This window comes from Diabrotica virgifera, chromosome 4 (assembly GCF_917563875.1).
Source record: "Diabrotica virgifera virgifera chromosome 4, PGI_DIABVI_V3a".
Taxonomy (NCBI): Eukaryota; Metazoa; Arthropoda; class Insecta; order Coleoptera; family Chrysomelidae; genus Diabrotica; species Diabrotica virgifera.
The window spans coordinates 241,470,082-241,496,036 of NC_065446.1; the positions used below are offsets into that span (position 1 = coordinate 241,470,082).

Consider the following 25,955-nt stretch of genomic DNA (forward strand, 5'->3'; position numbering starts at 1 on the left):
ATGTCTGTGTTGTACCACGATACACGCATATGATATGCCGTCGAAGTCGTAAAACCGACTGGACTGGCGACATATGGATTCTAAGATGGGTCGCGGGAACGTCGAAGCAACGAAAATTTTAAGAGCGCCTGGTGTGTGTCACTGCATCAAAGTATAGTAAGGGATGCGTCGCTTTCGACATCTCAGCGGGGGTTCAGGCGACGTACGCCGCCCCGTCTGTGTTAGCGCTTTAATGTTAATGTCCAATTTACATCATTATCATTGTCCGTAACATATACATAAGCTATGAGCAAAATATTTGTCAAACAAAATCACCAGTATCTATTTATCACCTACTTTTGATTTTTCAGTTTACTTTTGACCATCGTCGGTGATTGGTCATTTCGGTAGTTTTAATAACGGTTTGTGTCGGCTATTTTTTGAAGTTTTTATATTTTCATTATCAAATATATTTAGGAACAGTTCTCTATTATTAGCAGTTTCATCAAGTTTAGTGAACAAGGAACACTCTATGGCAATTGGTGTTTTCCAGAACTAACCCACTTCCCCAAGGAAATGTTATATCAACCATTTATACTGTTCTGTCTCTATACAGATGGAATCAAAAAGATATGGTAAAAGAAGGAAAGGGAGGCCAAGGAAAAGATGGATTGATCAGATTATAGAAATTGGACAGGAAAAAGGAAAAACACATCAACAAATAAAGAGTTAGCAAAGGACCGCAAGAAATTGAAGATATGGATAGAGGATGAATAAAACCTCCGACGCCCCTGAGGGGCATAATAAGGAGTTTCGAGAAAGAAGAAGAAGTCTCTATGCAGAACTCGGTTTCCCTCGGTGTGGAGAACGGTGTAATCTGAACCGAATCAGAGTAGGTCATGTAGCATGCAATAAATCCAATTAACCAATGGGACATTGCAGACAACACCGCTATGTAACAAATATGCAATGCTGCTGAACCACCAGTCCACCACATCACCCAAGAATGTCCAGGCACAGGAATCGAAGGTAGTTTAAACGAAATCCAAGAAACTAACTCCTGATGCAATGGAATGGGTCCACGGTAGCATGATAACAATATCCGCCTTTAATGCTTTCACCGGCTTTCAAGGCGGGAAAAGAGGTAGCACAAACAAGAATAAAAAAGGAAAACTACATATCCCAGGAAACAAAAAACATCATGAGCAAAAGAAAAACATTAATAGAACAATATAAGAGAAATACAGTAGATTACAAAGAGGTAAACAAAGCTATCAGAAGGAATATCAAGGAAAGTCAAAGGAGAGTACAGGAAGAAAAAATAGAAAAAACCATTGAACAAAATAAAAATATGAAGTGCTTAAAACCACAGCTTGGAACCATACAGAATAATAGTATAAAGAACAAAGAAGGTATAGAGACCAATAATATAGAAGAAATTATACAGATAACACAAGAATATTATAAAAACCTCTACAATACAAAACAGAAACCAATACAAGAATTCCTTAAGCAACTATAAATAAAAATAAAAAATGTCAATTCCGACTTACAACCAGAAATCAGTAAGAATGAGATAAAAAGAGCACTCAAGGAGATGAAGAATAATAAATCGCCAGGAAAAGACGGGATAACTGTAGAAATGCTAAAAAATGGTGGGAAAACAACTAGAGAAGTTTTGTACAACTTATGAATAAAATATTAATGACAAACAAATACCCAACACTTGGAACGAAGCAGTAACACTGTTACTATTTAAGAAAGGAGATAAAAAGGATCTAAAGAATTACAGACCCATAACTTTACTAAATGTGATGTACAAACTATTAACCAAGATATTAACAAACAGATTAACAACTAAATTAGATGGATACCAGGCAAGAGAACAAGCCGGATTTAGAAAGAGCTTCAGTACAAGTGACCACCTTTTAACGATGAAGATATTAATCGAAAAAGCTAACGAATATCATATCCCGTTATACATGGCATTTATTGACTTCGAAAAAGCATTTGATAGTGTGGAACACTGGGTAGTAAAGAATTCCCTACAAAACAGCAGAATAGACTACAGATACACCGACTTAATTACAAATATATATGATAAGGCAACAACAACTATTAAGCTAATGAAACAAACGGAGCCTATTAAAATAAACCGAGTAGTAAGACAAGGAGATACCATCTCGCCCAAGCTATTCAACCAAGCGCTAGAAGATGTGTTCAAACAACTACATTGGGATAGCTTGGGTATAAACATAAACGGGCAATATCTGAATCACTTACGATATGCTGATGATATTGTATTAATAACAGAAAGAAGTGAAGAATTACAAAGAATGATGGAAGAACTAGATAGAGAATCGACAAAGATAGGACTGAAGATGAATTACAGTAAAACAAAAACCATGATAAATCAACAAGAAGAACTAATAATTACAGTGGCACAAACAATAATAGAACAGTAAAATAGTATACAGTGCTAGTCAAAAGTTCGTACCCCCCTAGTATCTTTTGAACGGTTAAACCTATAATAGTGAAATTTGGAGGGAGGAAATAAACGGACGTAAGCTTCTTAACTAGTTATGACAGGTGACGTAATAGTGACAGATGACGTTACAGAGCCACTGTGACCGATAATTTTAAATGGGACCTTATGGCAAGTGATACCTCGTTTGAAAGGTATTTAAAATACCTATTCAGTCACACTAATTTTTTTGGGTTTAAGTTAATTTGGATTTTGGTGAATAAATTAAATAAATATAATATTGTAGTTTTGAATTTAATTAATAAAAATTTAAATGTTCGCCTATGTATTTTTTGTCAAAAAAGTTGACGTTTTTGAATTTTCTAGTAGTTTTTACGTCAACGTCAACCTGTTTGACAAGTAATCATAGGCGGAATTTTGAATTTTTATTAATTAAATGCGAAACTACAATTTTATATTTCTTTCATTTATTCATCAAAATTAGCTTAAACTCAAAAAAAATTAGTATGACTGAATAGGTATTTTCAATACCTTTCAAACGAGGTATCACTTGCCATAAGGTCCTATTTAAAATTATCGGTCACAGTGGCTCTGTAACGTCATCTGTCACTATTACGTCACCTGTCATGACTAGTTAAGAAGCTTACGTCCGTTTATTTCCTCCCTCCAAATTTCACTATTATAGGTATAACCGTTCAAAAGATACGAGGGGGGGTACGGACTTTTGACTAGCACTGTATATATCTAGGACAAATCACTAGATTAAATAAAGAAAATCAAACTGAAGAAATAAAGAGAAGAATAAGATTGGCCTGGGCATCATTCGGAAAACTGTCTTATATTCTAAAGAACAGAAAATACCCGCAATACCTAAAAACAAGAGTATTCAATCAATGTATACTCCCTGTTCTAATATATGGCTCTCAGACATGGACGTTTACAAAAGAAAATATGAAAAAATAGCAAAGACAGAAATATCCATGGAAAGACAAATGCTGAACATATAGGAAAAGAAACGAATGGATCCGTAACAAAACAAAAGTGAAAGATGTCTCTACCCAAGTAGCAAAGCTTAAATGGAAGTTCGCCGGACACACCCTACGGCAGAAGGATGACAGATGGACTAAGATAATTATACATTGGAGACCGTGGAACCACAAACGAAAAAGGGGAAAGCCACAGATGCGATGGTCGGATGACCTGAACCTGAAGAAACACACTGGGTCAAATTGGATGCAAATTGCCCAAGATAGAGAGGCATGGAAGAAGGAAGAGGCATCCTATATTCAAGGATGGATGTTTAGGGCTGATTAGATAGAATGCTTTCACCAATATTTCCGCGGTAGCCACATTTGACTTCTATGGTTTTCCAGGTTTGACTCAGCGTTGAATAACTTTCGTTTTTAGACAAAACATTGTTTTGGTGACGTTTAGGCAATATCACATTTGCCATTATCAAGTCAGATTAGTTCTCCAGATGATCGAAGAGAACTGATTCACTGATATCGGTTCTCATATTTGACAAACGCTAAATAATGGTATTAGATAACGTTAAAAAGACCAAAGTCATGCCAATCTGAAAAAATCAAAATATGCCTCAAACTTGCACAATAAACGGGCACATTTTAGAACAGGTCAATAGATTTAAGTACTGGGACGATCGAGAAAAGAACAGGCCCCAAAATCTTTCAAAAAATCAAAAGACTGTTATGTGATTCTCAAATAAAACTCGAAGTTCGACTACAGAGGCGTGCGGTCCATGGAAGCGGTGGAAGCACCGCTTCCCTATTCTTCCATATAAGAAAATACATATATTATTAATTAGTATTTAATTATCAACAATGTTTCCCTAATCTAAGTAATCTATTATGTAACTAATAGTCATTGAAACATTATTAAAAATTGATCGCATACTTCTTCTTCTTAAGGTGCCGAGACCGCTTGTCGATCGTTGGCTCTCATGTTGCCCAGCATATTAACAATCATTGTCTTATTTACAGCCGCACGAAATAGTTCAGTGCTAGTTTTCCCAAACCATTGGCGTAGGTTTTTAAGCCAAGAAGTTGTACGGCGGCCCACACTTCTTTTTCCCATTATTTTACCTTGCATGACAAGGTGAAGTATGTCATATTTTTCTGGGTGACGCATTATATGACCAAAGTATTCCAATTTGCGCCTTTTAACCGTGTTCACTACTTCGCAACTTTTATTCAAACGTTGCAAAACCCTTTCGTTTGTGATTCTTTCTACCCAACTGATCTTCAGGATACGGCGGTAGACCCACATTTCAAATGCTTCTAGGTTTTTTAAAAGCGATTCTGTCAGTGTCCATGCTTCGACCCCGTAAAGTAGTACTGGGAATATATAACATCGGACCATTCTTATGCGAAGTTCCAAATTTAGATCATGACTGCACAGGATTTTCTTAAATTTCATAAGACTTGTTCTTGCTTTGGCAATTCTACTTTTTATTTCTGTACTAGTGTTCCAGCTTTCATTAATATGAGTACCCAGATATACAAGATTACTTACTCGTTCAATTGAGTCATTACCGATTGTTACGTTATAGTTATTATTATTTACGGCTGCCTGTTTACTAATAACCATAAACTTTGTTTTTCTTGCGTTGAGTTTGAGTCCATATATCGCGCAGAATGCCACCATTCGGTTCAATAACGCTTGAAGATGTTCAATTGATCCAGTCAGCAACAAGGTGTCATCTGCGTATCTGATATTGTTCATAAGCATACCATTAATGAGTATTCCCTCTTTTGCGTTTTCCAACACTTCATTTAAGATTGTTTCAGCGTAAAGATTAAACAACATTGGTGACAATATACAGCCTTGTCGAACTCCGCGCTTGATTTTTACTTCTTCAGAGCACTGATTCGCAACCCTAATACATGCAGCCTGGCCCCAATACAAATTTGCGATTATTCTAATGTCCCTACCGTCCAGACCGGTAGTTTTAAGAATATGTAGCATTTTTTCATGGCGAACTTTATCAAAGGCCTTTTCAAAATCAATCGCGCACATGAAAACGTCATGATTTACATCTCTGCATCTTTGAATTAAAACTTGAGTTGCAAATAGTGCATCACGCGTTCCAAGGCCACAGCGAAAACCGAATTGAGTACTTGAGATTCTTTCCTCAATTCTTCTATATGTTCTTTGATGAATTATTCTGAGAAACGTTTTCAATACATGACTCATTAGGCTGATGGTGCGATAGTCGCTGCATTTTGTGGCTCTGTGTTTTTTTGGTAGTACAACAAATGAGGATTTAAGCCAATCTTTAGGAATTTTTCCGCTTTCGTAGATTAAGTTGAACAATTTCGTAAGTATCTTAATGCCCTCGGCACCTAAAAGCTTTAGTGTTTCTACGTAAATCCCATCTGGTCCGATCGCCTTGCCGTTTTTTGCGTTCTTTATAGCGTATTGCACTTCTTCCTTAGTTATTGGAGGACCGCTTATGTCATTTAGCGTTTCTAGTTCGCTTCTTTCATCATCGAATAATTCCTTTATATATTCTGTCCATCGTATTAGTTGACCTTCGATATCGATTATAATTTTTCCGTTTTTATCTTTGATTAGTGGAGGATTACATTTTTTTATCGCATACGAACGGTCTCAAATAAGCACACAATTCAACGATTCAGTCCGGTCCTGACGGAAGCGCATCTCAAAATCGCTGCTTGTCATGCATGTGTCCCGTTCAAAAATTGGTCAGGTTTAATAACCTCACCCGCTAGTCATGTTCCTTTCACGCGAATTTTGATACGCCTAGAAGCGCTCGTCCGACCGCTTCCGATTCCGAAAACGAGATGCGGAGTCTGTTACTGCTGCTATAAGGGGTAGGTACAGTAGACTCGCGATTATCCGAGTCTCGGTCATCCGAGCCCCTCGGTTAACCGAGGCAAAAGTCAGAACAGGTGAGTTACAATTTTCAACCATGCCGCAACATCGCCGCCTCAAAATCAAAAAGAGGAGCAAAGCTTATGCAAAATCAAATACTTTTTTAAACAGTAACATTATTAAGGTAAATGTTTTATCTTTTATAGACAGTACTGTATTAATTTTGTCATTAAAATATCCACAGTTATGATTATTCACGTGTTTTTCTATCAATATAACCAATGTCAGTGTTAACCGAGTTTTTCCGTATCCGAGGTAGTCACGGTCCCAGTTACCTCGGATAATGGCGAGTCTACTGTATTTAGGTACAAATGGTTCGATTTCAATTTTTTGCTTAATATTTTTACTAATATTTTATTTGACATTTTGAGATTTTTCCTTTTACTGATATTTTATAGTACCTACGACATTTTACAGACGAAGTCAAGTGACATTGCATTTTGTATAAGACAATTTGATGACTTATGATGATTAAAAAAATGAGCTGTTCAAAAATATTTGGGATAAAGCTGAAAATATGGGCTTCGAACCTAAAATAAAAATAAAGATGATTGATATTGTCGGCGAAAGAGAGACGATTATACATCGAAATTTTTGATAATATTCTACAACAAATGAATTATCACTTTGAAAATTTTAAAGAAATAAAATATGTAGAATTATGTAATTTTAACATGTCTAATTATAATTCATTAAAATCTCCCACAGAGGTATGTACCTATTTAATTCAGTACGATTAAATTATGATTTTTTTTTGATAATCTAGCTTTGCATTCTCAGTTAAATGTCATTTATAAAACACCTGAAATTAGTGATAAAGAAATACTTAGGAATCGGTTGAATTTTTTTAATACTACTGGTTTAAATCAGTCTCTGTCAGTGGCGTAGCTAGCCCCACGGGGGCCCCATATCAAAGTTTGTCGCGGGGCCCCTTTCCCCCGCGACAAAAGAAGCAAAAACGCTTGTATAGAATCGAATAGAAATATGCTTTATTGTCACTGAAAATTTTACAATTTTATGGACAAAGCTTACAAAAAGTCGGAAAAAAAACAAAAACAAATACAGTTTACCGAAATTACATAAATCGTCAATGTTAGTACAAAATAAAAGATAATGAAATAAAACAAAACACACAAAACACCCAAATATAGATAATAATAATAAACAGTGGCGTGCTGGCCATATAAATCAATCGGTGCAATCACCGAGAGGCCGCGGCCTCTTTAGGCCGGCCAAATAGGTTTTTTCACAAAAATGTTTAGATGTAACAAAAAAATATTTTTTAATTTCTAATCGAATGTTATTCTTGCTAATAATATTAATAAAACATTTAAAAAAAATTTATTTTTTTTTAATTGTAAAATACAGTTTAAATAAATGAATGAGGCTCTATAATATACATAAATAGATTGCTACAGATAGTATTTATTTTCATACATACAAATATATTTATGGTTTTTTAATTTCCTTCAAACTGTGTAGAATAAAAAATGGAAACACGTCTTGCACATTTTTGACTGAATTATTGGAAGTATCGAAAAACGATTTCATCAAGGCAAATCGTTTTATGGTGATATAAGCACTCTAGATACTAGAAATTTTGATACAATAAAAAATGGTATACCTTTACGACATTTTTTAAATCATTTACTGAAAAATTAAGAAATTTTAATCCTACCATATCTGCGACTGCACTTGAGAATAACTCATGGATTTTGTTGATAAATAAATTGTATTAAAAAATAGGATTTTGCAAAATACTGAAATTATAGAAGATCGATTCAATGATGAATATCTATGTTCAGTCTACGGAAAATATGAAGGATGATGTTATTAATCTAAGTGATAATGACCTTAAAGTAGCTAATGACAATGTTGTTGATATCGCGTAAACTTCACCGCCGTGTGGTACTAAAAAGTGTAGAGATTGTATAGCTTGCTATTACGCTGTTTTGCCTAAGTACAACTTATATCAGTGTGTTTATCCAAATGTAAATAGTATATAAGCTTTTTTACTAACTCTTTCAGTGACACACCCACACGTATCTTGCGAAAGAAGCTTTTCAACGTTGAAATATGTACATAAAAAATCGGTTTAGAAGTACTTTAACACAAGATCACTTGGAAACATTTATGCTACTGGCTATAAAAAAGAAGCTTTTTATGAGCTTAAAAATCATGAAATAATCGACGAATTTGCTCAAAAATCTACTTTAATGCGGAAATTATTAATCGAGAGTTAAGTAATTATTTTTATACTGTAATTGCAAAAGAATGTTTATACCCCCTCTGTGGCTCAGTGGTAAGAGCGCTTACCTTTGGATCGAAAGGTCCGAATGGTCGTGAGTTCGAATCTCACCAGGTTCAGGGATTTTTCGTTTATTATAAATTAATAAATGAAAATAGTTTCTGTCCTTGTGGGATCGGTACTCACCGGAGGGACCGCAGACGTTCGGATACAATTAGCGTCTCTTTGGAAAGGCAATGACGTCGACTTTGCAAAGTAACAAGACACTTACTCAACACACACACTACACATAACACTAGGTACCTAACTGAAAACATTTACCGTACCTACCATGCCAATGGCCATTAATTGTCGAGGCATTAGCTAAATAAATAAAAAAAGAATGTTTAGATTATTGCCTTTAGATTTGCCTTTAGATTTGTTTAGATTTGTATATAATTGAAAAATTCTTAAAATTTTATTTTATTTTTATCTTAATTACATCAAATTCATATTATATTTATTCAGGAAATTATGGTTTCTGCCTTACTGCATACGATATTGTCGTACATGTCATTTATTATTTGTAAGATTACTTATTCTTAAATAAAAAATATAGCAAATTTAAAAAAAATGATTGAATGCAAAGTTTTATGTTTGATTTAGAAATAATTTATATTTTTGTTGTATAAATAACGAATAGGTAAAACATCCTGATAGTAAAAGGTAAAATGAGGATTGGAGTTTGGAGGCCGCTTTTCTATAAAATCACCGGGCCGCTTGAAAAGTTCCAGCACGCCACTGATAATAAACCTAATAAATTTTAATTAACCAAAGTCGAAAAATAGATTTGAATTGTCGAGACTCATTGTTTGAAAACAGATTCAGCTTTTTCAATCCAAGGATGAATGGGCATTGCAAATGAGCTTAAACAAAGAAGCTCTGTTCTTATGGTATAATGGCGAGCGACAGGCAAATACACTTCTCCAAGAAATTAACGTATGTACCACCTAAAAATTGGTCATTTTTGATGTCTCGAATTTCCTGAACCTGTTGTATGATTTAAGTGATTTTTTAATGTGTTATAGCCTTATTCTTTAACAATGTCAGTGTAATAATGTTGTTGCTAGACAGATAAATTTTCATTATATACCGGGTATATCAATCAAACTGTGATTTTTTCTCTCACAAAGTTCGCGTTACCCTGTGGAATATTTTAGCATTTGTAAAATGCTGAAATTAAAACCCGACCACATAATTATAGTCTAGTGTAGTAAAATAAAATTACACTACATGTAAATCAAAATGTAAATTCGTACAGGTTGGAACAAATTTTTTATCAAAATTTAGGTGAGTACAAAAGATATTTTCAAGAAAGTATCCAAATCATGTAAGGGGATCATTGTTTAAATAATTAAAACGGGGTCATTTTTGCACCATATTTACTTTTTTAACTGTTAAGGTAATTCACGTTTTAATGAAGGTGTTTAGAATATTTTTCTGCAAAGCTGAAGGGTAAGTGTTTCACCTAAGACTTACTATCTTACTAAATTAAATTTGACTCCCTATTTCTTTAAAGAATTGTATATAAAACTTTAAAAACAAATTTGCAAAAAATGGTATTTGCGATTTAAATAAGCACTATAAAACATTTGGTTTTATAGGAGAAGTTGCGCTATTTTCCAGTATTAAGCAAAAAAAAATGGTCGAAAAATATTTAATAATTTATGAGATATTGAATATGTCACTATATTTTCAGTTGCAAAAATGCGGTTGTTGCCAAAAGAATTTAAACCTGCAAAAGATCTCATTATTTTTATTTTTATGTATATTTTCAATAAATGTATTGATAAATTCAAATTTTAATTAAACTCCCCCCTAAAATGGCATTTAAAAATTTTTGTAATTTGTTTATTACTTCTTTTTTAAATACCGTCGTTGGGGTTAAAAAATTCAATATCTCATAAATTGCTAAATATTTTTCGACCAATTTCTTTTTGCTTTATACTGGTAACATGAACTTCTCGTATAAAACAAAATATTTTATGGTGCATATTTTATTTGTGTTTTAAGTTTTGAATATAGTTGTTTAAATAAATAGGGGTCAAATTTAATTTAGTAAATCTTAAATGAAAGCATTATTATTCAACTTTGTAGAAAAAAAATCGTATAGACCTTCATAAAAGCGTGAATTACTGCAGAGAAGTGAAAAAAGTAAATATTGTGCAAAAATGACCCCTTTTTAATTATTTAAACAGTGATCCCCTTGAAGAATACAAAAGATATTTTCAAGAAAGTATCCAAATCATATGATTTGGATACTTTCTTGAAAATATATTTTGTATTCACCTAAACTTTGATAAAAGGCTGTCCACAATATTGTCTGCAACGATTTCTGCAATTCTTTAGTCACGTGGTTCGCAGAGGTGACGACAGTTTGAAGAAATTAATTGTTTCTGGAAACGTTCCGGGAGAAGATCAAGAGGACGATCACCAACAAGATGGTCCGACCAAATAAAGAATTCAGCTGTAAACTCATTCTGCGAAGTTCTTAGAGCGGCTGAAGATAGAGACCAATGGAGAAACATTGTTAGGAATATTGGGGGAAATCACGATCCCTCAGTAATGGGGAAACGACAAAAGAGAGAGAGAAACTTTGATAAAAATTTAGTTCCAACCTGTATTTAGTACGGAATTACATTTTGATTTTTTTTATTTTATTAATCTATTATAGCCAACATTCTGTTGTTTTATTCATTCGCTTTTGGTTCATTCATTTTTATGTTGGATAATAAAAAAGTTAGGTACTTTAACAACTTTGTTTTTGGCCTTGTTTTTCGGCAATACAGAGTGTTTTTAAATAAGTATGGCAAACTCTAAGGGGTCATTCTGCATGAAAAAATAATGACAGTTTGCGTTTGCTTTATAAACCTGCTAGTGTGCAAATGCTTCGTCTCCGAGATAGGGTTATTAAAATTTTTCTTACATTCTGACGATTTATTTATTGTCCTAAAACCGGCTAAAATATGCAAGTAATATTTGGTGTGTTTTAAGAGGTAGTTATTGTGCGGTTTTGATATACAATTAGGAATTTAATATTTATCATTGGCGCGCATGCGGTTAATATGACCCATGCGTGCGCCAATGGTAAACATGAAATTCTGTTAAAACCCACCAAATTTCATTTGCATATATCAATCGGTTTTAGAGTAATAAATAAATTATCAGTTTGTAAGAAAAATGTCAAAACCCCCTATCTCGGACATACGTTTATAAAGCAAACTGTCATTATTTTTTCATGTAGAATTAGCCCTTAAAGTTTGCCATACTTATTTAAAAACACCCTGTATCGATGCAAAATAAGGCTAGTTGTTAAAGTATTACCTAACTTTTTTACTATCCAACATAAGCGAATGAACGAAAAACAGAATGTTAAGAACACATGAGGCTATAGTTGGGTTTTAATTTCAGTATTTTATAAATGCAAGAATATTCCACAGGGTGTGGTGAACTTTGAGAAAAAATTACTGTTTGATTGGTACACCCGGTATACAATAACAATTTACCTGTCTAGCAACAATATTATTACAACGATATTGTTCAAAAATACGACTATAACATTTAAAAAAATCCCTTAAATCGGAAAACAGGTTTAGGAAATATGAGACATAAAAAATGACCAATTTTTAAGGTGGTACGTTAATTTCTTGGAGAAATGTAGATATACATAAATACAATTATAGATAAAGAACAGATTATACGAACATACATAATATACCCGAACAATACATACTGTTTCAAATATTCAAAGATAAAGCGATTACAAAAATTGCAATTCAGCATTCTTCAATAGACATTATACAATAACTCACACACAGCCAACGGAATTGAGAATGAGAGGTACCTTGAAAACAATAAAGCTCTGTTCTTATGGGGCAGAGAATAGATAATAGATAGATATGATTTATATAGGTATAATATAAAGAATCCACTACACCAAAATGTTGATATCCAAACAACATACACTGTTTCAAAGCGTTTTAATAGTGAAACAATTGTAGAATATTTAGTTCAATCTTTGTAAATGGAATTTTGTTTGGGGCGATGGGGCCCTTGAATGTCGGGGGCCCCGTATAATTGATACGGCTGATACGGCGGTAGCTACGCCCCTGGTCTCTGTGTGAAGTGGGCAAGTTGTGTGAATTAAGTAGTAGATACTAACTATCCCAGCTACAAGTGCATCAGTTGAACGAAGTTTTTCAGTATTAAAACGCATCAAAAGTTTTACAATAAATTTTACAAGTGAAGACAGACTTTCCAAGTTAGCCCTATTATCCATTGAAAAAGAGTGCATTTATTAAACAATTATCAGAAAATCCAAAATTTTACGACGATGTTATCGACAAAAAATTTGCGTTGGTTGATAAGAGTAGGACTCAAGTATAAGTAAATAAGTGTCATATTGTTGAAAGTCGTGTGTTATGGAAGGTGATTCGAAATCGGAATATAAAAACAATTTTGAATAGAACTCTTCTTTTTAAGTTTAAAGAAACCAAGCCTGGAGCAGGGACTCGACCCTGAGCAAGCAGTACAGATCGATGATAAGTCACTATATATACGATATACTAAGTCACTAGAGTCACTAACCTGCATTGATCGGGGTAGGATTTCGTTTGTGAGTCCTTGTATCCAGGACTCCCACATAATAAACACTTTGCTGATAGAGAGCCCATATAGCGCATCAGAGTGCTATCGGAGGGGAAGTGGATAGTATGAAGCATTGGGGCGGGATGGAGTGACGCCCGCTTATAAGAGTAAATCCTCCTTGCATCAATGAATTTGTATCACCCGAATCTCATTCTCAAGGCGTGTGCATGTCTCTCAGACTGGGTTAAACACTATACCTAATTTTTTGTAGTTCTTGTTTTTAGTCGATATAAGTTAACAGGTAATACATTAGGTATACACCTATTAAGTAGGTATATATTTTGATCTCGACCCTCGTAAGAAAATATTTGTTAAACCCTTATTGAATCGCTTCCTCTTCCGAAAATGTCACCGCACGCCACTGGACTACGTATATCAAAATGCTACGTCTGGTTAACTCTTCTCTATATGCAGTTGAGACGTGGATCATTAAAACATCAACCGTAAATAAACTGGAGGCCGTTGAAATGTGTATCTACCGGAGTATCCTCCAAATTGCACGGACATCACACACCTCAAACGAATAAGTGCTGCATAGAATAGGTGAGGAAAGATGACTTTTCAACACAGTGAAAGTTAGAAAAACATCATACCTAGGCCACATACTGAGAAATAATAAGTACCAATATGCTCAACTTATAGTGAAAGGAAAAATCGAGGGAGAGAAAGGACTAGGAAGAAAAAGACAGGGCTAAAATTTGAACAGCTAATAAGAACAGCTGAAGACAGAGAAGAGTTTGCAATTGTAGTAGCCAACATCTTGAGGAGAGGGCACTTTAAGAAGAAGAATTAATAGTATAGGATATAAAAGCTGCTATTTTTGCTCTTACCTTACATAGTCCACTTTGCAATAAGTTTTTCCATCCCTAACAAAACACGTACACGATTCGTCTAAAAACCTTTGGCACTCTTGGCACTTCAAACACGCCGCATGCCACTCCAGATCCGGAGCCACCCTCAGGATGTATTGGTCGTGGATTTGGCCACCGCATCCCACACAGTGGCTGGTCCTTCGGTTTTTTTCTGTAACAAAACAGCATAATAAATATTTAGGTATTAATATATTTACTTGTGCTTTTGTAGACTTTTTTTAACCGTACCAACCTCTAGGGTTATTAACGGGGTGCTTTATTTTTTATTTAGAAAAAGTTTTTCAAATATTTTGTGAAATCCTACAGCTATTGAAAACAATCTTTTTCGCTGCATCATTTCTATAATTTTTACCCTTAATTTTACCCTACCACACTCCTTTAGAAATACAGACATTCTTGAACAATAAAAACGAAAAATTACTCTCCCTGCTGCCTTCTTTAGAAATGAACAGACGAAAACCTCTCCCTCTCTCTGGTTTTGACTCTGAAAGAGAACACACGGTTCTCTACTCTCGTAGTACTAACCACTAGTACCACGTGGTAACTAAGCCTTGCACAACTTCTCACATTACAAAAGCTCGAACGGATTAGACCTCTCTAGCCTTCGCATCTGGGGTTGGTCCGTTGGTTGACAAGAAGCTGAAGTACTTCATGGTATGGAGTCTCTCTTCATATCTCCTGGAGACTTTCATAATTTCATTTGGAATAGGTTCTTTAATAGTCGTAAAGCTCTACGTAAATCGTCATTCCGAACATACCAAGGAGCACCTACAATATTCCTTAGTGTTCGGTTCTGGAGTGTTTTTAGATTTCTATAATTGCTTTTTTGGTTCACCCCCATAATCGTAGGCCATAGGTCCACACTGGTTTCAAGATATGTTTGTAAATCAGTAGGTACTTTGTTCTGGATGGAAAGTTGAGACTACCTACTTATCAGCCAATAAATATTTTTGTACTTTATTTTCTACTGTTCAGTTTTCTTTTTAAAATGTTCCTTCCATTTGAGTTTGACGTCCAGATTTAAACCCAGGTATTTCGCTGTTTTCTTATTAGGAACAATGCTGTTGTTTAAGATAATTGGGAGATAATTTATTTTTTGTTAGTAAAGTTAATATGAACTAATTTCTGTTCATTAATATACGCTATTTTTTGACCAGCGTTCTATGCCATTTATAGGTTTAGCGTACATTCTTCTATAGTTGCTCATATTGTCAAGACTGCTGTACCATCAGAAAATGTGGCTAGTTGAATGTTTTCTTTCTCCGGAGTGTCAGATGTATGCAAAAGGTATAGTACTAGTACTGGTCCAAAAACGCTACCTTGTGGAACCACTGCGTTTATTGGCTTTAACTCAGGTCAGAGCACCTACTCGTTTTTAACTCTAAGTGTTAGATGGTGTAGGTATGACTGCAATATTTCAACAAGTTGCATAGAAAATATTTTCTTTAGGTTTATTAACAGGCCGTTGTGCCATACTTTGTCAAAAGCTTTGGCGATATCCAGGAATACAGCTGAACAAATTTTATCCCTTCCAATGCTTTTTCTATTTCAGTCCTTCTATTCGATGGACCTGGTCAATTTTGGAGTGTTTATCACGAAATCCAAAAATTATATTTTTTTTTTCAATGATATGGTTCATTCTGCGTAGTAGCAATTTTTCAAACACCTTTGAGATTATGGATAGTAAGGAGATTGGCCTGTATGATGATGTTAATTTATGGTTATTGTGTCCTACTTTGGTTGAGGACTACTTGGTCATATCTATGAGCTGGGAGCCGTAGTAAAGCAGAAATAACATCTGGTTTGATAATTTTTAGTGTTGGTTTATGGCGCAAAATAAGAAATCCTAATTATCAAGTTCTTCGCTGTGGTTCTGCCAATCATTTTAAAGTTAGAGAAAAGACCGCTATCATGAAAACTACTTCTTTCAATGACATAAACCGCAGTGATAGATCAGCAATCAATTAAAATCATATTACTTTCAGCCATAAACTGGACATAAAAGTACTGTAAAACAACCATAAGCATCGTGTAATTTTAATTTTAACTTTATTTAAACTTTATTGAAATCTTACGACTTACGATGCTGCAAATATGGTTTTTAGTGTCTATTAGGCCATCACTCTCTATCCTGAGAAAGATCATTTAATACTAATAAAATGTTATCTGATTAAATGGAACTGTTAAAGAAGAAAGCGTAGATAGAGCCGAATCAAATTATGCAATTAAAATAAAACACGACATTTTTGTCCACGAAAATATGCAGTAAACTTTAATGAACGCTAATTAAGGTAGTATACGAGGGGAGTTTCAGAATTTATATTAAATTTTATATTATTTTAAATACCTATTGGCGATGTTGTCACAATGACGACCTCTCGTGGATATCGGCGGAACTAAAATTGAGGCCTTTTTTCTTTGTATTGCCCTGCTATAATGGGGGGTTTTTATTGTCATATCGTTGTTAAAATCGTTGTCAGTATTATCGAAAATCATTAAAGTGAAAAATTTTGTAGTCCCATCGATTAATCGGACATCTTGGATATTAGTGCACCCTATGTAATGCACAGCTGAATCTTATGTTTGTGCGTCACAGTATTGCCATGCCATTTCTTTCATAATTTCAATCAATGTTAAATGTACCTACAAGAATAATAGAATAAGAACGTTTACTTCTCCGTCATTATACTAGGTAGAATGACAAATGGGGTGTCAAATGAAAGCTTACAATCCAAGGATAGTACTGAAGGTGAGAAATTAGACATAGATTGTCTGTCCCTCAAAAAATAAGCGTTATATTGGGGATTTCTAATGTCGACATTAATAAAATTGCACTATTTTTTTTCTATGAAACATTTTGATCTAAACCTTACCAGAAAACTTCTTTGTACTCTCTACTTTCAAATAAACGTGATTAAGAAGCTAAATTTTAAACTTCGTCACACAACTTTTGCGATTAAACTTTGCAATGCACAAATCCGCACCTTTTTCTTTGAAAAATTCATAAGCTTTATCATGATAAGAATAAAAACTTGAAGCAGGTACCCTTGTCTTCAAAAATGTTAGAGCTATATACTGTAAACATTTCAGAAAAAAATATTAAAATGGAACAGTTGTAGCGAGGTAAACGCAAAAAACGTGATTTCATTTTTTTTTATTTTTAGGTTAAAATTGCGATTTTGACAATACCTATTCCCCCACATAAAATTCAAAATAAACCTCATTTTCGTTTTCAGCACCCTCGAAAATATAAAGTATGAATAAAATTAGCTATTCACCCCTCCGTGGTCAGTAGCGCTTTTTTGAGGATGTCCGTGTCCCGCTCGTGTATAATATCACAAAAAATTGTAACGTGATAGTATGAAAAAATAGAGGATACGGCAACGTTGTTACAAGTGATGGTCGGATCCAATGACAAAATCTACACAGACATATTAGGGTGAAGGCCTAAGCGCAAAATAGAACCCGATGGCGCGTTCTCACTGAAGCTCTATGCTCCACTTAGGAGTTCAAGAACAATAATTTACTGATGTCATTAAAAGCATCTTATTAAAGCAAAATAAACTTCAAACTCCTGAATAACTTTTGTATTGCCCCCGTAGTCGATACCAAATTAATAGAATGACATTATCAAACCTGTCGAAGTGTGATACATTAACAACTGTTACGACCGTTAGATTTAGATACTGGATTATTTATAAATCAAGGTTTTTCAGAGATTGCCTTTTTAAAAACCTTCATTAGTCAAATTTTCGGTGGGAAAATTTATGAGAATCATGTAAAATACATATAAGATATAATACAAGGTACTGATTGATAAATGATAAATGTATTCAACTCCAAGATTATTTTTACTTTGTATCGTTATAAACATGTTTGTTATTTTTATTTAAATAATCATTTAATTCCAATTTCTCTTGATTTTATACATTTGTTAACTTTCTGTTTTGTTTTACTATTTTTCTTCTAAAAATAAACTCCTGGACACAATTAACGCACCACTCATATTTTTCTCAATAATCTTTATTTATTGATAATTTACTGTACGACAAGTTGCCTATGGACCTTGTTTGACAGTGACAGTTGTTATGTAAGCTAATAATAGTCTTGTTTTAACAATAATTTATATTAAACTCAATGACAGTTCATTGATTAAACTTCGTTTTAGACTAAAAGTGAGTTAAACTTTTCATAAAAAGTGCCGATTAAAGCAAAGTGCTTGTGAGAAACAAGCTTTTTATTGTGATATTATTTTTTATCACATGCATCTTTGGAAGTTCATTTGCATAAAAATCAAATAAAAAAATGAACCGCCAAAGAAATTTGTCAATGGAGGAGGCAGTGCGAGCATCGACTCTCCTAGATGAAGGACATTCAATGCGATACGTTGCATGTTTGTTAGTTAGGAAGACATCATTCCAGCATCAGTCCCAAGGTGAGGCGATATATTTAATGAAACACGGTCGTACCATCGAAGACCAGGGCAAGGGCGAAAACGTTGCACTAATCAAATTGATGATCGTTTTTTGAGACAACGTGCTCTCAGTAGGAGAGCCACCAGCAATTTGCTAAAAAATGAACTAGCAGATGTTCGAAATGTCGCGATATCGTCTCGAACAGTTAGAAGACATTTACATGAAGCATAATTGAGCAACAGGAAACCGGCCAAAAAACCCTTACTTACCAGAGAACACAGGGTTCAGAGATTGAATTTTGCAAGATTACATCAAAATTGGACCATCGATGATTGGAAACGAGTTCTTTTCTCCGATGAGACTACAGTAAGCCTAAAAGCTCCAGATGGTCGTGAGCGTGTCTGGCGAAGGCGAGGACAGCTGCAATATATCTCCTAAAGAACCTTTTGGTGGTGGCTCTAAAATGTTTTGGGGGGGGGGATTTGTTTTAAAGCTCGTACGGAGTTGGTTCCCATACGTACGAGGTCTATGAATGCCCATTATTACTTAGACAACATTATTGTCGAACATGTAATGCCCAAGCGCGGCTCCTCCTTAGGGTCAATTGGTCAATGACCCCCCTAAAATAATCTCATAAAAATACCAATTTTATTAAAAATATCTTTTATCTAAAACTTCACTCTGAAATATAAAATTCTCTCTCAGCAGTCTGCATTGGCAAAACAAATATAATAGATATAATAACGTCGCGCCTCGCGCTATACACAAGCCCGTGGCTGGGCCGTATTTTAAATTGTCTATATACAGTTCTTATGGCTTATGGACAAATGCATGTAAAATAGAAAAGAGACGGCAGATAGCAATTTCGTGGGCGAGAGTGGGAGTGACCTTTCCGTCGTATACCTCTAGTAGAGTCGACGGCCTCACGTTTAGTTAGTTACCGTCTGCTGACCGCACTTCACGGCAGGTCTATATCGATCGCGGCGTATTTGCGTAATTTATTTTGTTTTGTTGGATTTTTTTGTGATTGTAACAAAAACAAGATGAGTGTTGTTGACGAAATAATTGCCTTAAAATCTGCTGGAACACTAAATTATGAACGGCGGCTTGAGAAAAAAGAAAGTGGTCGACCAAAACCAAACATGAATTTAAAACAAACAACAAAGGATAGGGGTAAGGACATTCAAAGATATTTTAAAGAATCAATGTACAATTTGTGTGATTGGATTTGTGGCTGCAGTGTGAGAAATGCATTTTTTTGCTATCCGTGTTTACTGTTTTCGAATGACGCTGTATGGGCGAAAAATGGAGTAACTGACATTAAGCATTTAAAAGTGAAAATTACAAAACATGCCTCTTCAACTACTCATATAAATTCATCAATGAGTTACGCAAGTTTAGGACGTGTTAACATAAGACAGCAACTTGATAGTGTATATCGTAAATCTGTGCATGACTTTAATGAATTGGTATCTAAAAATAGGTATATTTTAAACAAACTAATCGACTGTGTAAAATTTTGTGGAGTTTTCGAAATTGCATTGCGCGGTCATGACGAAAGTGACAGCTCCAATAATCGTGGAATTTTTCTGGGCCTTATCGATTTTGTTTCTGAACTGGATTTAATGTTTAAAGAACACATTGAAAAAAGTACAGTATTTAAAGGAACATCGAAAACAATTCAGAACGATATTTTAGAATCAATGTTAGCCATTGTGCATACTCATATCATGAAGGAGATTGGCCAGACAAATTTTGTGGCCATTCAAGTAGATGAGACCACAGACAGCTCCAATAAAACGCAGATGATTATCATATTGCGATATGTATTAACTGGTATTGTACATGAAAGATTTTGGAAATTTGTTAACCCCCTAGGTACTACAGCACAACATTTAACTAATGTAATATTGGAAGAACTTCAATTATTAAAAATTAATGAAGCACCTGAAAAATTGATTGCCCAAAGTTACCATGGTGCATCAGTCATGAGCGGTAAACTGGGAGGAGTACAAACAAAAATTAAAGAAATATACCCAAATGCACACTTCATTCACTGCTATGCCCATCAATTTAATCTTATCCTCCAAAAAGCGGCGAGTCAACACAAACCGATAAAAATATTTTTTGCAAATTTACACGGATTTTCGTCCTTTTTCGGCCGATCTCCAAAACGTACGATGGTTCTGGATAGAGTGGTTAAAGTAAGGCTACCTAAAGCTGCGCCTACTCGATGGGCTTTCAATACAAAATGTGTTGAAATTGTATACACTTATAAAGATGATTTAAAATCTTGCTTAGAGGAAATTATTGATGAGGAGCAAGATGGTAACAATATAAATCAAGCAACTGGTTTAAAAAGACATTTGGAAGATGAGCATTTTTTATTTTGGTTAAATTTTTTCCATAAAATAATGCCCCATGTTGATATATTGTTTAAACAATTGCAAATGCGAGACATTGATGTTATATCTGTCAAAAATTGTATCCTGTCTTTTAACAACAATATCCAAATAATTAGAAATACTATTTTGGAATCAGAAGTACCAAGCACATCAACAGCAAAAAAAAGAAAAACTACTGCAGAGGATCCAAAGCGACGAACTGCACTTGAAATTTGTGATATTATTATATCTGAAATAAATCACAGGTTTAGTTTCAATGATCATCTCATGATTTCACAGTTATTCTACATAGAGAAATTTGAAGCATACACTACCAACTTTCCGCAAAATATTTTAAAAATGGTGACGGCTAATTATCCCACAGTGAATATTTCCAAACTAAAATCGGAACTTGAAGTCTTATATTGTCGTGAGGATTTTCGCAATAGTGCTGGTGCAGTAGCCATACTTCAGCTTTTTATTAACATGAATTTGTCTGAAACATTTTCTGAAGCAGTGAAGTTATTAAATATTTTGTGCACACTCCCTATGACAACCGTGGAAAGTGAGAGATGTTTTTCTACTTTAAAAAGAGTAAAAACATTCCTGCGTAATACGATGGGACAACCTAGACTTAGTGCCTTGTCTATGCTGAGCATCGAGAAAACGCTTGTCAAGAGCATTCCAAATTTCAATGAGAAGGTCATAGACTATTTTGCAGAACTAAAGGATAGAAGAATTGACTTAAAATATAAAAATATTTAAAGTAAGTTTCGTTTTAATAAATTTACAATTTATTATACTATAAATATTCCTATCTATATATCAGTCAATAACCTGTTCATACCATTTTTCCTATATTTTTTAAAAGATTTACTCTAAAAAAAGACAAATTTAATTTTCGGAAAACTAGGGTAAATAGTATTGAGTTTTATCTAAGTCTGTATTTTTTATCTAAAATATAAATGCTAAAAGATCTTTTAAATACTTTAAAAAATCAACAGTTTGAAGTTTTCAAACCAAAATGACCCCCCTGAAGATTGACCCACGAGCCGCCGCTGGTAATGCCTTTTGCTCCGTTTCTTGGACCTAATTTTTTATTCATGCAAGACAACGTTCGGCCTCATGTGGCTCGACAGGTTATTGGCTACCTAAATGATGTTGATATTCCATTATTAGAGTGGCCACCTAACAATCCCGACATGAATCCTATAGGACATCTATGGGTCTATCTCAAAAAAAAAAGATTCTAAGTGGTAGACCCCCTATTACCAATCACAACCAACTCATTGAGGCCGTTATTGAAGAATGGGAGAATATTCCGCAAGCTTTTGTTGAACATTTGATATCAAGCATGCCTCGACGCATAAATGCAGTCATAATAAGTAGAGGAGGGCCTACACGGTATTAGTGTTGGCCCAGATGCATGTTATTGTGTTACTTTACTGATTTTTTTCTTTTTGCAATTTGGAGTTATGCTAGCTTATTTACGCATTTCCGGCAAAAACAAATTTTTAAAGAAACAATAAGCCAAATTAAGGCCATGATAAAGTCAATGTTGGATTTATTTGTAGGTGTTTATTATTATTTCAATGTAACTTAGTTTTATTTTGTGTTCATATTGTAAATACACTGGGGTGCAAAATTAACCGGACACCTTAAAAATGGGTAATTTTTGATGTCTCGAATTTCCTAAACCTGTTGTCCGATTTAAGTGATTTTTTAATATGTTATAGCCTTATTCTTTATCAATATCGCTGTAATAATATTGTGGCTAAACAGGTCAATTTTCATTGCATACTGGGTGTACCAATGAAACTGTGTTTTTTTCTTAAACTTCAAATCAACCTGTGGAATATTCTAGCATTTATAAAATACTCAAATTAAAACCCAACTATAGCCTTGTGTTTTCTCAACATTCTATTTTTTGATTCATTCGATTAAGTAGAACCATAAAAAAGTTAGGAAATTTAACAACTAGCCATGTTCTTTATCAATACAGGGTGTTTCTAAATAAGTGCGACAAACTTGAAAAATTAATGATAGTTTGTTTTATAAACCTATGTCCGCAAATGCTTCATTTCTGATATAGAGGGTGTTGAAATTGCAAGACTCATCTGTTATTCGCCTCGCTCGCTAGGCTCGCTCTGCTCATAATATCAGACTCGTTCGATAAAGAGTAACTTTACTGATTTGGTACATAAATATCTATTATATTACTGAATAGAGTTCGAATAACTTTTCAAATGAGCTAGCACACGACCCCTATTCTCATTAAAAAAATCATTGATTACGTCATCACGCTCAAATGCATGACGTCACTAGTATCATATAATATGCCAAAAAATCATAATTTAAAAATAAAAATGGACCTGTTTTTTCGGGGATGGGATTTTTCCTTAAAGTCGCCGGTTTACGAAATAACGGTTTATTCCATACTCCATACATTTGCACCATACTGTATTATGTATTTACTGTGTAAATTGTAAATGATTATAAAGAATTCGCCATGAGTGGTTATTTCCAAAATATAAAATACCTAATTAATATCCGTATCAAAGATTTCTTGTGAAGTTCAAGGCTTATGCCATTTTCAGGCGCCACGGATCAGATACCTTTCCCCAAATTCCATTTATGCGTCCTAGAAATTTATTTATATAGACCGGTTTTAATTTTAGTGACTAAACACATGTTCCTCAGAGCTCTACATTTATATATTTACTCTTTTCCATTAAGATTCTCTCTTTACGAGGATGTTTTTCGAAATTTCTCCGACAGGATCTGTCAGCGGACTAAATGCATTTACATTACGCAAGTCTAAACACTGGCTTTTTTTTATTTTTTGTCCGTTTCATCGGCGGCCTCGTATATCATCTGCTGAACGGTACTGTAAATAAATATTCAGGACAAATCGACGTGACAGTTCATTTCGGAAGATATTTGTTGGTGTTACGAGGAATTAATGGATTTTTGGATGTACAGGAGGATTTAAAAGTATTACGTAGGTTGAATCAGCATTCATAAATCTCAACATACCTATATTTTCACATATAAAATAAAACTATATACGGAGAAGTATCCAAAACAATCAATATACACAAAGAAAAACAATACTTTTTAGCGATGATTAGCTGATAAACCAAAATTCTAAAAAGTGAGGTACAAAGGGTCATCTACAAGTGCATCTACAGTTACAGTGCTTTAAGTGGTTTCAAAGCAATTTCTTGTCACTAATTACACTAATCACTATAAGATGTAAACTGGAAATCGATGGATTACACATTACACTGTCACTGTCCAGCTATGGAGGTGTTGAAAAAGAAGTACCTAAGTAAAAGAGAAAATAGATTAGCAGGACTCCTTAATAATATGGCGTAAACGACACATTAACTATGAAATAAAACAGAAGTAGAATCTATAAGGCTATTATAAGACCAATAATGACACACGCATCAGAAACAAGATCCGACAAAGTTAAAACATCGAGATTGCTGGAAACAACAGAAATGAGAATACTCAAAAAAATTACAGGAAGCACTGAGAGACTGAATAAGGTGTGACGAGATTACAAAATGTAATGTACAGGTATACACAGGTGGACACTAAATAGAAAAAAGAATGCAACAATCACATCATTCGATTGGTGAACACAAGAGTCGTTAGAATAGCAGGGAACGAATCACCAATCGGTAGAAGTAGTATCGGGCGACCGCACAAGAGATGTAGTAACAATCTTCCATAGAGGCAACAACCCACCAATGAACAAGTAAAATTGCTTGTATAAAGGAATAACAAGGAGATTCTGATGCAGAAGTCTATTGTTCTAGATCAAACGGTTTTCTTCTGTTGGTCGAAGAATTGTCAAGGAGCTGCAGCACTTCCTCGCGTTGACGTGCAGGGAGAGCCTCTTTTGGTGCTTCTTTGCGAATTTCTTCACTTCTTCTTTGACTGAGGGCTTCAGACGGGCTTTAGGATTTATATTGTTTATACCTATAGCAGTAACTTATTCTATATTGACAGTTTAGATTTTCATCCAAGGAACCAATAAATCTTTTTGAATAGTTTTGTCCTATTATTCTTGATATATTCTTTCCATTTTAAGCGAACATCCAATGCATATCAAGCTACTTAACTGAGTTGTAGCATGGTATCACTTTGTTGTTTATTACTATGTCTACCTGCTCATTTTTCAAATAATTATAATTAACACAGGGCCGGATTTAAGGGAGGGCAGGCTGGGCAGCTGCCCGGGGCCCCCACATTTCGGGGGCCCCCACAAAGTTCCAAACATAAGAGGTTCATTTAAACAGATATTGGTAGGAGATACAGGAACAATGTATGACAAGTATAAAATGAAGGAGCGTAGGAGTGATAATATTGCATTGTTCATGGTTATGTTTTTGACCTTCCACCGGGTGAGTGTATTGCTTCGTTTGTAAATTCTTATGAAGTGATGAGAAGAGAATTTTGTGATAGGAAACATGCAGATGCAGATAGTAGGCTTATGGATCACGAAATGTCTAAAGCACACGAAAAAATTGGGCGTATTGCGTATTGATACTGAAGTAGCAAAACAGGCCGAAGAAATACAGAATTATTGGAAAATGGTAACTCAAAGACTAATTTTAGTGTTATAAAGTTTATTTGTGAACGAGATTTATCATTTCGCAGCGAAAAGGAGTTGTCGAGTTCATCACAAAATGAAAATTATTTGAAGATACTCCAGTTATTAGCTGAATATGATCAATTTTTGAAGCACCATATTTTAATAAATATTCAAATCCTGGAAGCGGACATGTCAACTATCTTTCATCAACCATATGTGAGAAAATTGTACATCTGATGGGTCAAAACGTATTAAATGAAGTAGTTTCAAGGATTAAGAAGTCATAATATTATTCAGTTCATACAAATCAATTAACTGTGATATTTCGTTACATAGAAGGTTTCACTCCTGTTGAAAGGTTTACC

The 25,955-nt window shown here is 34.3% G+C and overlaps 1 protein-coding gene across 2 annotated transcripts in view; it reads right to left on the reverse strand.

Moving 5' to 3' along the window:
- LOC114327447 (insulin gene enhancer protein ISL-1) overlaps window positions 1-25,955 on the reverse strand; it is a 206,368-nt gene that overhangs the window by 74,871 nt on the left and 105,542 nt on the right. For both annotated transcript variants that reach the window (XM_028276081.2, XM_028276074.2), the window contains exon 2: window positions 14,144-14,336. In XM_028276081.2, coding sequence (XP_028131882.1) covers window positions 14,144-14,336 — 193 coding nt within the window. The remainder of the gene's footprint in view (window positions 1-14,143; window positions 14,337-25,955) is intronic.